Source organism: Anoplolepis gracilipes, chromosome 2 (assembly GCF_047496725.1).
Source record: "Anoplolepis gracilipes chromosome 2, ASM4749672v1, whole genome shotgun sequence".
Classification (NCBI taxonomy): domain Eukaryota; kingdom Metazoa; phylum Arthropoda; class Insecta; order Hymenoptera; family Formicidae; genus Anoplolepis; species Anoplolepis gracilipes.
In genome coordinates, this window is record NC_132971.1 from 4,731,445 (window position 1) to 4,743,918 (window position 12,474).

Sequence of the window (12,474 nt, forward strand, 5' to 3'; positions counted from 1 at the left end):
TACCAAATCGATTAGAATGTTTTCTTAAATTTTAAATTTCATAATATTGCGGTATGATGCAAATGTTAACATTTCTTCGGGTCAAAAGATAAGAACTCGTAGACACATATATCATGTACGCTTGCATACGCTTTATATGTCGGAAAACACGTGTAACCACAGAATTTGAAAGCGAAAAAAATATTTCCGTTTACGTTAGTTCAATAATGGAAATCATCTGAAGTATTTGATCTGAAGTATTGTATCTCTATCAATATTTAATTCATCTTATAAATATAAATAATTAAGGATTTTAACTTAATTAATAATAACATTATAATAAGTTATAATAATTAAAATTTTTGTTATTATAAAATTTATAATATTATTATACTTAATAATTAATATATACGTATATAATCAACATAAAAGAGAGAAAGAGAGAAAAATGCAATTTCACAGAATTTTCTGAAAAAGATGCTTTAATTTATAATATATATATATATATATATATATATATATATATATATATATATAAATTACAAATAGTATCTTATTATAGTTTGTAGATTTATAAAATTATATAAAAAATATTAAACAGACAAAAATTCGAGTAAATATAAAAGTTATTATTATATCGATAATATATTCGTTGTTAATCAGTAATTAACGTCGAACACTAGAGATCACGTTAGTCATAACAATATTACAGTAAATCCGATTTCAAGTTTTTTCTCAACAAATTTTAACTGAAAAATACATTACAAAACGAGAAATACGCAAAATGGTAATGCCATACTGATGACTGGTTGGAGTAGGGGCATCTTACACTGTATATAAGATATTCGCGTTGTACTAGGCCCGTCCCGGCTGTAAGCGAGTAAAGACAGAGAGGTAGTTGGACGCGGGAATTAGTACGATCTCTCAGTGTGTGGCGCATACGGACCCAACATAAATCTCTTTCCGATCCTTAGCTTTCAGGTTTGCATTCTTGTGTCAGACGCAGGACAAACTAAGGCACGTTTTAACGTACTCGATACTTAATATTCTCCAGTGCAATTTGTATCCGGTGCTCGTAGAAATTAAAACAAACGTTTACCAGTTGAATAGAACCGTTGAAGTGTTGATATCTCGTAGTTAAAAAATGGAGATTTGTAACGAGAAGGATCGATTATATAACGTACCACGTGGAAAATCGTTGTGTCTCGTTAACAACAGGGAGAAATTTCGACGAGAAAAAGTTTCCACCCTCCGAGAACTTATAGATGCACTACATGAAGCTTTTCAAACGGATCATGTAAATATTGATCACGTTCAGGACCTGATGACGAGTTACAAGAGTAATCCTGTGGAGTGGAAGAAATTTGCTAAATTCGACAGATATAGGTATTGTGGCACTTATTGACTTATTTTAATATTTAACAAAATGTATCTTATACATGTGTGTAGTTTTCATTAATACACATTTCTGCAGTAAATACTTTATATTTTACGATTATATCTATTATGATTATAGAAGATGTCAATATTATATGCTTCTAATTTTGATTATTTTAAGCAGTTGATCTAAATTATTTGCATATACAGTTTAAAAAACTGTAGTTGGTAGTAACAACGTACCATTGCATAAATTACACATTAAAAATTTACAAAATTAATTAAAAATTTTACGCACAATTATAAATCGTGATAGAGAGTACGAAACAAATAGAAAGAAAATTGAAAATTTTTTCTATAATATTGGATATACATATATTAATTTTATTTATAGTATTATTTAATTTTATCATTTTTTTATTTCTATTAATTCTATTTATTTACTTTATTTATACGTTAATTTTGTTAAGAATAAAATTATACCATTTTCAAGAGTGCATGTTTGATAAGGTTTATATATCTAATTAAAAATAATGTGTTACATATCTTTTGAAAAATGAAATTTTTATCGTGATGAAAATTATTATACATATGAAGATATATATACATTAAAAAATATATATATATATATATGTTTCTCGAGTAGTATAGAGTAATTACATATCAGTAATTACAGTACTACTGTAAACAAAATCGGCACGTAACGGTAATGATCAATCAGGGACATTCCGGAGAAATGCGTCAGTGACAACGGTCGTTGAGCCATAATTGACGAGAGTAAATATTTTCACCAATCACTGTATTTGAAATGTGTAAATAGAACTCACACAACGCGCTATGCGTGTAGAATTGTGAAATGAAATTAATACGAAGTTCAGGATAGGTTATCATCGGTCGTTCTTGCGTCCGCACAGTTTGTTCTCTGATATTTCACGGAAAAACGTGGATAAAATTCCGTAATCTTATTCTGACCCGTAATATCACTAACGTTTGTGATAGAAGTGTCAGTTAATGATTGTCAGACGAAAAAAAAAATGCTAAAGACGCTCTGGTGAAACTGGATTATCACTGGAATTTCTTCCCGATCTCATGATCGACATAAATAAAGTGTAGATAATATAATATACGCAATAAACAATCTCCAAGAATGTATCATCTTAAGCAAAACTTATTTTGTTTATACAAAAAAATGCTGAATGTGATATTCTCAGAAAATATCTGAGAAAACGGAAAATTTTCAAGCTAAATAAAAATTTTGTTATATGTTCACAAACAAGTTATTTGTAACTAACTTATTTACAATTTTATTAATGAATTATAATTAGTCGTAGGATCAGAAGTACACGCAAATAAATCACAAACTAAAAGTAGAAATTTTCATATTTCCCAGTTATTAATGAATAAATTTATTATTTATGACAGTATATTTATCATATATTTATATAACTTTGATAAGCAAGATTAGCTTATTTATTGCATCAACTGGATATATATATTTACTTGTGTGATAAGAGCGAAAGGACGTAGAATTATTAGTTATCATCACGAATATTTCAACAAATTGTACGATGCAACTCGCACATTTTCATATATAAAGTATACGTGTTCTAAAACAGGTATCATTAATGCATGTAATCGTTAGACGTTCGAGAAATATTTCCGTTAACAAGAAACTTAAGAGAGAGCTCTCTCTCTCTCTCTCTCTCTCTCTCTCTTTTAATTATTATTAAATATTTATATTAATGTGTAGATTAATTATTTTGTCATATGTATTATATTATTACACACACACGCATATATATATATATATATATATATATATATATATATATGTATGTGTGTAAAACAAAGTATATATATATATATATATATATAAAATGAAAAGATAAGTCTATTTTAGTGCAGCACTAATTGTCGACAATATTATACAAATTTTGTACTATGTATATCGACACTTTGATAGCTCTTGATTAAGCTAGCAACCGCAAATGGAAATGAAAATGAGTTTACGAGTTCGCGAGATAACGAGCACCTTGGACACAGGTGGAATTACAGTGTGCAGTAGCTGAGATCCACGTGACTCGGGAAAGTACGGAAACTACGGCGCACGTTTACCGGTTTTGCTGTCAACACAAAGTAGAACGTAAACTGAACGGCACACACAAAACGCAGCAAATATTCCTTCTACCGAGATTATTTTAACGAAAGGCCTCTCGTAGAGAAAGATGAATCACTCTCGGCATAATAGCCATCATATTTCAAACACACACCGCATATAATAAGTCAATACTTTTCATAAAGATCATCTAAAATAGATAAATGTACAATTTGTATAAATTCTGAAAATCCATTCTTAATAATCTACTAAAATATATTAAATAATTAATTGTATATGTACACTTAAAGTAATATAAAGAAACGTAACTTTTATAAAAATAAAAAGTGTAGCATTTTCTTCCAATTAAATTTTATTTTATTTTCGCGTGATAAAACAGAGCACAACCAAATCTTTTTAACACGCTCTAGATTTTTTCCAATAATACGTCTACCATATTATTATTGTTTTCAATATTCTGATATTTTTAAATAACAAGATTTGCAAATATTCTGAGATATAATTTATATAAAATAATAATCTATAAATAATGCAATTATAAAAACAATTATTAAATTATATATAAAAAAAAAATAATTTTCATTTTATAAAAATTTCACATATTTTTCTTAAAAATATTTTTCTAAGTTTTACTATTAAAGAGATTTTAATATGAAAGTGAAGTAGTGATATGGAGAAATATATACATTTATAAGCGCAATTATTGACCGATGTATAAATTGGTTATATACTTTTCATATATATATTCCCCTTCTCCATTCGTGTTCTGTGCAATTCAGAACGTTGATATCGATATATCAGTATAATATCTGTGTAAAAAAAACGAAGGAAATATGGAGCTATGGAAAACATTGAAATTCCAGATTATATTCGCTCTATTACACAAAAATTGCAGATCACTGATTCATAAATCGTTTATGACACTCGATTTATATTAATGTTTTGTAAATAATGATCAATCTGTTGTTACCAAAATACATATTATAAATAATTGATTATTTAATATTGCTGCATTCATACAGACATATAACATATAGAACAGTTTAAGAAAATAGTTATTTATATCGAAAAAAAAACAAGTTTTGTTTAAATTCTTTAATAGCAGTTTAATTTCAATCGTAACCAATATTTTTCCAAGTTTATACCTATACTATATAATTAATACACTTAATTTAGCATAAAATTGTCTTTTTTTATTTAAACTGTTAATTAACAAATGCAATTTCAAAAATTCCGAATAATTTTGTTGGAATTTCACGAGTGGTTAATCAGATTAGTTTTTAATTGCATACGATGCAAGTTGTAATATCCACCAATATATACCAACGTAAAAATTAATGCAAAAGATTTCACAATATTTGCTGTTAATCCCACCAGATCATTAATTAACAATTTCTAATTACGCAGATAACATCAATAATTAAGATAAATCCATAATACAACTTGTTGCCAAGTTGAACATTTGTATATATATTTAGCATGTGTAAAGTTTGTAATACTGTATAAATATATATATATATATATATATATATATATATATATATATATACAGCCATGGTCAAAAGTATTAGACAACCTTAAATTTTCTTTATTTCTTATTTTGTTAATAGTATATAAATACTAAAAAGATTAAAAAATTTTTTAAAACTATTGATAGCACTTTAAAGCTGAAATTTCAAGCTTTAAAAAGTTATTTTTAATTTTTCGTTTGCGATAATTTTTTGTTATCGAGTATCGACAACATGTCTGAAAAACACAGATTTAGTTTTAAAAATATGTATCACAGCCAAAATAAAAATGTAGGAAAATTTAAAAAAAAGTATTTTGTAGGTAAAATGTTATAGTTTATGGAAGTTGACGTATATGCATTTAAAATATGCATCAATATTTCGAGATTTTTAAAAGATTTTCAACATTAATAAAAGAATCCAACAAAAATATAGAAAATTATAATTTATCAAATAACGTTAGACATAAAATATTATTGAGAAGCAACATACCAAGTATAACGATGCTCTATTTGCAGATATACAAGAAATCTAGTTGACGAAGGAAACGGTAGGTTCAATCTTATGGTGTTGTGTTGGGGGGAAGGTCATGGATCAGCTATACATGATCACGCAAACGCGCATTGCGTGATGAAAGTCCTGCAAGGAAAATTATGCGAGGTATAAAAATGATTCTATTTAAATGTTTATTTTTTTTGAACTTTATTCACAAGTCTATTTATAATAATAAAATACGCATATTGCAATATAAAATCGTGATATAAAAATTCTAGACGAGATATGCATGGCCTGAAAAATCTGAAATGGAGGAAAGTATGGAAGAGCTCAAAGAATTCGAGAGAAATACGCTTGATACAAACGAAATATGTTACATCAATGGTATTATTTTTTAAATCAGTTATAAATAATAAATATTTTAGTAAGATAATATTTTAATAAATAACTTTCATAAAAATATTTAGTGTATGTAACGAATAAGTGACTTCTGCAAAAAGTTTTATAATGTTTCTGTATAAAAACCTATCTTAATTTTTAAATGTAAGTTTTGATTTATAAATAAAAATTATATATATGTATATATAAACATACATAATAAAATTTTGTACATATACTGAATAATTTCTTATATTTTCGTTCAAGATTCGTTAGGTTTGCATCGTGTCGAAAATCCAAGTGCAATTAATCCTGCGGTCTCTCTGCATTTGTATTCACCACCGTTTTCAACATGCTCGGTTTTCAACAAACAAACTGGGCAAAAGTCTACGTGTAAAGTTACATTCTGGTCCAAATATGGAGAAAGAAGAAACCGGGTAAGAAACTGAGATCTGGTTATCTCTCAAAAGTTTCATCTTACTATGTGATGATTTTTTACCTGTCCGCTTAAGTTTCTGTATTTTTTACATATATGAGCAAAAAATTAATATAGTTTAATTTATAGGAAATTCAAGATGCCAGATCTCCAGAAGATAACTAAACTAAGCAAGAACGCAGAAATATCATCAATAATATTCCAATTAAACGTAATGTTTTAATTAAACGAGATTTGATTTGTATTGGGTCGGTAATGGAATTCGCTACCTATAATTGTATATATAAATTGAATATAGAAATAGACATTACAATACATTTATATGTATCATATAATATATATATATATATATATATATATATATATATCAAATTACACGACAAAAATGATATATACATATAATGACATGTATATAATTATATATATATATATATATTGTATGTATATCATTTTTGTCATGTAATCATTTTTAAGTATGTACTTAAAACTGTTTTGTAAAGAATCAATATCAGATATTTTTAAAAATAAAATAAAATAAAATAAAATTGACTTGTAAAACTGAAAAATGATTTTTAAAAATAAAAATAAAAATGATTTTATATGTTTTCTTCACATTTTTTGCGTATTACATTTTGTTATACAAAAATAAAATTATGAATTGTTATTAAACTAAATAAATTATAAATACATCTATCAAATCCATAATAAAAAAAAGTAATAAAAACTCGTGAAGCGTGTTCAAGTTGAATTTCGAGATTTATATATGGCATTTTCCGTGCGTTTAAGCACTACATGTTACTTTCAAATAATAAAAATAATAAAAATGGATATTTAAGCAAATATAAATTGCTATTTTACTATAATAACTATTATAATTCCATAAATAATATTTTTAATTAACTTGTAAAATATTGATTTATTTACTACAAATAATTTTTTCATACTGTCATCTTTGCATCTATAATTGCATGTAAAACCTAATAAAGTTTATTCAACATCATCGACCAATCGATAATATATAGTTTAATAATTTAATAGATTTAATATTAAATTAATACACTTCTCTTAATATCAATACATTACATTTACTAACCTCGCTTACAAAATATGACGCACTTTATACGAATATCATATGTAATAATCGATATGAAGTGCCTTGTGGACTTATTTTTATGTTTTCGAGATTATAATATTGTTGCCACTTTTTAATTAATTTTAACCGATTTTGATATTTATCTTCGCACTGTCACTTATTTACAAACATTTGCGCGAAAAATAATAACACTTTTTCAAAAGTAGTATGTTAACTTTAATATTTTATCAACAATAAAAATACAGAACACAACGAACAAATTAATAAAATAATCCTAACTGATTGAAAGATAAGTCTACATAGCAATCAATTGAAGCATATAAATGAAATAAATCTCTCTATTATTGAGTTTCAAGACGAGAATCTTGAAAAAAGAGGACAATGTTGCGCATCTCTTTATATTTCATCTTCGTATTGAAGTAGCAAATCAAACTTAATATTTTTACTATACTCATCTTCAAGAGATCATCTCTTAGCACGCTGTCAAATTATTTACAAGGAGAACTTATATAAAGAGCTAATATCTTGTAAAGTCTTGTGATTGCTGAAGTGCTTTGTAGACTCATCTTTATAATCAAACGACTATAATTATTCTATTAATTTTGTTCTTCCTTGTGCTCTGTATTCTTAATTCAATATTAAAATTAACATATTACCTTTTAAAAGATTGTCATATTTTTTTCACAAATGCTTGTAAATGAGTGACAGTAAGATGAATATCAAAATTAATTAAAATCAAACAGAAAGCGCAACAATAATATATCTCAAAACTATTAATTCATTTATCAATTCTCTCTATTTTAATATACAATTATACTTTTATATAAGTGTAAAAATAGATTGTGAAAATAACTTATTTTTTTTTATTATATAAAAGAAAAAAAAATATGTATATGAAATTACAAATACATGTAGAAACTATTTCGTGTATATTGTAGATGTATATTATAGGAACGGTACTGCTGTCGAAAGAACTCTCCAGTCACATATGAATACCTGATGAAACAGTTAGGAGAACCGGAAGAGGATGAAACGAAAAATGTTTTTAGACAAATTTTTCCTTTATGAGGAAGTAAAAGGGACAAGAAAGAACCAATCGCTATGTGAATATCCATGAAATAATTCCTAATAAAAAAAGACGTACTTATGAAAAAAAAGACATTTATATTTATATGTAATGTTAATACCTTTTGTTAGGCGATGAATAAAAATTTCAAATCAATGATATAATGATGAGTTAATTATTACTTTATAATCCAATTTCAATTATTATAAATAATACATGAAATTTTAAATTCTATCTATATGTGATTAATTCGTTATAATATATTACATTGTACAATATGCTTCCTGTTTAATCTTACTAACATGGCTAAATTTTAACTCTTAATATTCAAGTTTGATTTTGAAAATTAATTTTGAAATTTGAAAAGTTTTCCGTCAATTCACCAAAGTTTTCTCGAAAAGTTTGCGTAAAATTATTCACATATTGAACTGGATGTACGAGATAAAACGCCGGAAATAATATAATAATAAATTTTGAACAATTAAATACTAAACAATTAATAAGAAAATTAAAATAACCGTTTTACCTATACTATATCCAACTACGAGTGGCACAAGTAAAGCTTCCCCTTTAAATGATACTATTTATATGAATGAAGTATACGTATGTACGTATATGAATGATTTTTCAGTATTGCCAATATCGACAGTCCGTATCAGAGCACACAGATGGCCTCTCGGACACACGTGCAGCGTGTCAGATTACTGTACAAGACGATTTTAAGGTTACATCGGGGCTTACCGGCTGAGATTCAGCCTCTAGGCAATAATTATGTTCGCGACGAGTTTAAGAGACACAAAAACTGCGTGGAAAGCGAGGCGATCATCTTTCTCCATGAATGGACCGTGAGTAGAGAGAGTTGATTATCAAGCGAGCGAGATTGTACAGGTTATGTTTACGTTGTCAGAGCAGACGAGAGCAACTGCTTTTAACGAAGGCTCGAGAAATTCGTGCGATTGACGGAACATAATTAATTTTTTTCGTAGGATTACGCGGTCTCTCTCGCCGAACAGCTTGGCTTAAGGGGTCCTCACACGGGACGACCGTTGGGGAAATGTTTGAAGGAGGAGGACATTGATATGCTACGGGACGAGCAAGTGTATCAGTTGTACGAATTAATGATCGCGGCTACAGGAAAGACGGAAGATAAATCCAAAGATAAAACGTAGTTACATGTGTACTATTCGCATGAGACTGCGTGTACTCAAAGAGACCTTGAAATTAAACAGTACTTATAAACTCTTAGAATTGTATTGTCATTGTAATATATATGAATAAATGTATAATAAATATCTTATCAATTCAAGTTATTGAGTGACGTAATTCGTATAACTGCAAAATAATAATTTAATATATTTAGTGATACATAGATAACCTTATTTCCGAAGAGAACTGTTTCCGCGACGGTTTGAATTTTCATTTCTATTAAAGAAAATTTAAGTAGCTTTAATTAATTACAGTGCGTGGATTTTATTTTGATCTTTGATCGTTTCGACTTTGAAAGCAACCAAGCACGTGCAGTAAATATTCGTAGTGCATATAGTCTTACGTCTTACCATATATAAAAAAAAAGTTCTAAGGATGAAATCCTGGCAGGAATCGGCAAGTTTAATATTAGCAGTACGTCATGCGCAAAAATATAATCCTGCAGTATCACCTGCAATTGTAAGTGCATAGAATGATAATAAACTTTTGCGTAATAAAACCTTCATTATATAATATATAGCATTTTTCTTATTCTATTTTATAATGTAACGATGACAATGTAAAATGAGAAAAATCCTGATAGAATATAGTATTGAGTTATTATTACCATATTAAGTATAATTTTATTTTACATCTTTCGTGCATGTTCATATATAATTATAACATTTATATATAATAATTATGTCAATTTATAAAACGCATCGCACGTAATCGCGTAGACCACTTGATACATCTCTGACATAAATTATTATATATATATATATATATATACAGAAAAATTACTTACATATCTCTATAACACAGCCAATACTAACGAATAAAACGATGACATATATGTATTTTCAAGATAGATGAATTTAAACAGAGATGGATTTATATTTTCAGTCTAATTACAAATTGTTATGGTTGAAACGTCATCAAAAATCCAGCTTTATGCCAGGAATGTATGTCTTCCCGGGCGGTACCACAGACTCAGCTGACTCTACCTTGAAATGGCGCGAAATCTTCGCTGCTTCCGGTGTGAGTAATGACAGATTCGCATCTCTAGTCCCAAAGGTTAAGACGTTACCGGAGATCTATCAATTAAGACAAAATGAACTGCCGAGAGAGATCTCGCTACGTATTACGACGATTCGCGAAACCTTCGAGGAGTCTGGGATATTGCTTTGCAGACAGAAAGATGATGATACACCTACTAATTGGGCCAAACATATATCGAGTAAGAAATTGCATAAAATGGATTAATTTGCATTAAATACATAATATTAGTCGTATAATTTTTAGTCCCAAAAACTGAGTTGCAAATGTGGCAGAACAAGGTGCACAACGATGCTACAGAATTCCTTACTCTTTGCGAGAAGCTTAAGTGCTATCCAGATTTGTGGGCACTACATGAATGGAGAAATTGGTACACACCTATAACTATGCCTAAACGTTTTAATACGCTATTCTATTTAGCCTGCATGTCATTGATGCCTTATGCTGAATACGAAGCCAGTGAAATGGAGGATCTGAAAGTGAGATATTTGACGTGTATTTTTCAATGGAATATATATGTCTTACAAAAACTAATAACTATAATAACAAATTTAGTGGGAAAAGCCAGAAAATCTTTTCTCAATGGATATTACATTTCCACCGCCACAACAGTATGAAATTGCAAGATTAAATAAATTTAAAAGTATAGATAAGCTACTAGAGTTTGCGGAACGCAATAGAGAAGAGGCACTGCAGTTGTATTTACCGGTACTATATACCAAATTCTTTTATTAACATAAATTATAAAGCAACTAATCATTAATATGTATTGCAATATATTACATTTCATTGTATGATAATAAATATATTTATAGGTACCTATATGGCTAAAAGATGGGGTCATGTTCACCATGCCTGGAGATACAATGTATCCAAAGAAAGTTAGTTTAGTAGATGAACAACAAATTGATAAATCAGATATTACAATACAAGAATGTCGAGAAATGACACCAATAAAAAATAGAACAGAATTTTGTAATACACAAATTAAAGTAATTTTTACTGATGTACATGGTAAAGATAATTATATGGAATTTTCAAAACCTGACGTAAAAGGTCAAGATATTAACAATAAACTCTAAAGTAAAGTATTCTTTTATTTTGTAATCAAATTATTTTTTTAATGTTAGATATTAATAAGTTGATAAAATATTTACATGTATACAAATTCTTAAAACAATGACAGAAGAAGTAATTATAATAAAGTTTTAAGTAATTATTATATATTCCAGTAAAATATAAAATTTGTTATACTTATGTACAATAAATTGTTAACAAACTATGTATGAATCAAGATTATATCAAAACCTAAATTGTCTATAATGTTATATTTTTCAAGGAAAATAATTGTTATATTTATATTATATTTTATATATTGTTATATTTATATAATATGTTATAATTGTTATAATTGTTATAATTGTTATATATTTTATATATTTATATATATAAAAATATACACATTACATATATACAAACTATATGCAGGGTGTTTTAAAATTGGCGATTTCATATCTAAAACTGGTGCTGCTTAAACTAAAATTTCTGAATATATCATTTTTGTGCGATTCCATCAATGTAACAAATATAAATTAATATCTCGAAAAAATCTGGTTTGGATGTCTCGATCGTCCTTATGAATCGAATCTTTGAAATTTACATGAAATGTAGCGGACGCCGGTCATCTTACCTTAAAACCATGTAAATCGGGCTTTAAAGTATCGCGCGCCGGAAAGCAGCGCCATCCTAGGGCAACGCGGCGAGAATCGGCACTTGCGTTTC

General features: G+C 27.5%; 3 protein-coding genes across 5 annotated transcripts; all 3 read left to right on the top strand.

Moving 5' to 3' along the window:
- Nucleotides 1–830: 830 nt before the first annotated feature.
- Nucleotides 831–8,498, top strand: LOC140676338 (cysteine dioxygenase type 1). 3 transcript variants are annotated; one of them, XM_072911281.1, is made up of 6 exons: nt 831–1,365; nt 5,499–5,640; nt 5,754–5,859; nt 6,121–6,290; nt 6,419–6,500; nt 8,334–8,498. In XM_072911281.1, the coding sequence occupies exons 1-5, from the start codon at nt 1,124–1,126 to the stop codon at nt 6,452–6,454; spliced, it is 696 nt and encodes a 231-aa protein (XP_072767382.1). In that variant the 5' UTR covers nt 831–1,123; the 3' UTR covers nt 6,455–6,500; nt 8,334–8,498. The 3 variants fall into 3 exon arrangements, with proteins under 3 accessions (XP_072767382.1, XP_072767385.1, XP_072767381.1); XM_072911284.1 differs by lacking the exon at nt 8,334–8,498 and having other exon boundaries at nt 831–960; nt 1,117–1,365; nt 6,419–7,112; XM_072911280.1 differs by lacking the exon at nt 8,334–8,498 and having other exon boundaries at nt 6,419–7,112.
- Nucleotides 8,499–8,771: 273 nt separating this feature from the next.
- Nucleotides 8,772–9,676, top strand: Sdhaf3 (Succinate dehydrogenase assembly factor 3). The gene is made up of 2 exons (XM_072911285.1): nt 8,772–9,293; nt 9,435–9,676. Exons 1-2 carry the CDS (start codon nt 9,117–9,119, stop codon nt 9,615–9,617), a joined length of 360 nt encoding a protein of 119 aa, XP_072767386.1. The 5' UTR covers nt 8,772–9,116; the 3' UTR covers nt 9,618–9,676.
- A 19-nt stretch (nt 9,677–9,695) lies between these two features.
- On the top strand, nt 9,696–11,891 carry LOC140676337 (acyl-coenzyme A diphosphatase NUDT19). Its single transcript, XM_072911279.1, has 5 exons — nt 9,696–10,113; nt 10,540–10,873; nt 10,939–11,171; nt 11,248–11,400; nt 11,508–11,891. Exons 1-5 carry the CDS (start codon nt 10,030–10,032, stop codon nt 11,772–11,774), a joined length of 1,071 nt encoding a protein of 356 aa, XP_072767380.1. The 5' UTR covers nt 9,696–10,029; the 3' UTR covers nt 11,775–11,891.
- The last annotated feature ends 583 nt before the right edge of the window (nt 11,892–12,474 follow it).

Coding starts and splice junctions, on each gene's coding strand:
- LOC140676338 (XM_072911281.1), top strand. CDS start 1,124: ATGGAGATTTGTAACGAGAAGGATCGATTATATAACGTACCACGTGGA. Junction 1,366..5,498: donor GCTAAATTCGACAGATATAG/GTATTGTGGCAC, acceptor CTCTATTTGCAG/ATATACAAGAAATCTAGTTG. Junction 6,291..6,418: donor ATGGAGAAAGAAGAAACCGG/GTAAGAAACTGA, acceptor TTTAATTTATAG/GAAATTCAAGATGCCAGATC.
- Sdhaf3 (XM_072911285.1), top strand. CDS start 9,117: ATGGCCTCTCGGACACACGTGCAGCGTGTCAGATTACTGTACAAGACG. Junction 9,294..9,434: donor TCTTTCTCCATGAATGGACC/GTGAGTAGAGAG, acceptor TTTTTTTCGTAG/GATTACGCGGTCTCTCTCGC.
- LOC140676337 (XM_072911279.1), top strand. CDS start 10,030: ATGAAATCCTGGCAGGAATCGGCAAGTTTAATATTAGCAGTACGTCAT. Junction 10,114..10,539: donor CTGCAGTATCACCTGCAATT/GTAAGTGCATAG, acceptor TTATATTTTCAG/TCTAATTACAAATTGTTATG. Junction 10,874..10,938: donor TTGGGCCAAACATATATCGA/GTAAGAAATTGC, acceptor TATAATTTTTAG/TCCCAAAAACTGAGTTGCAA.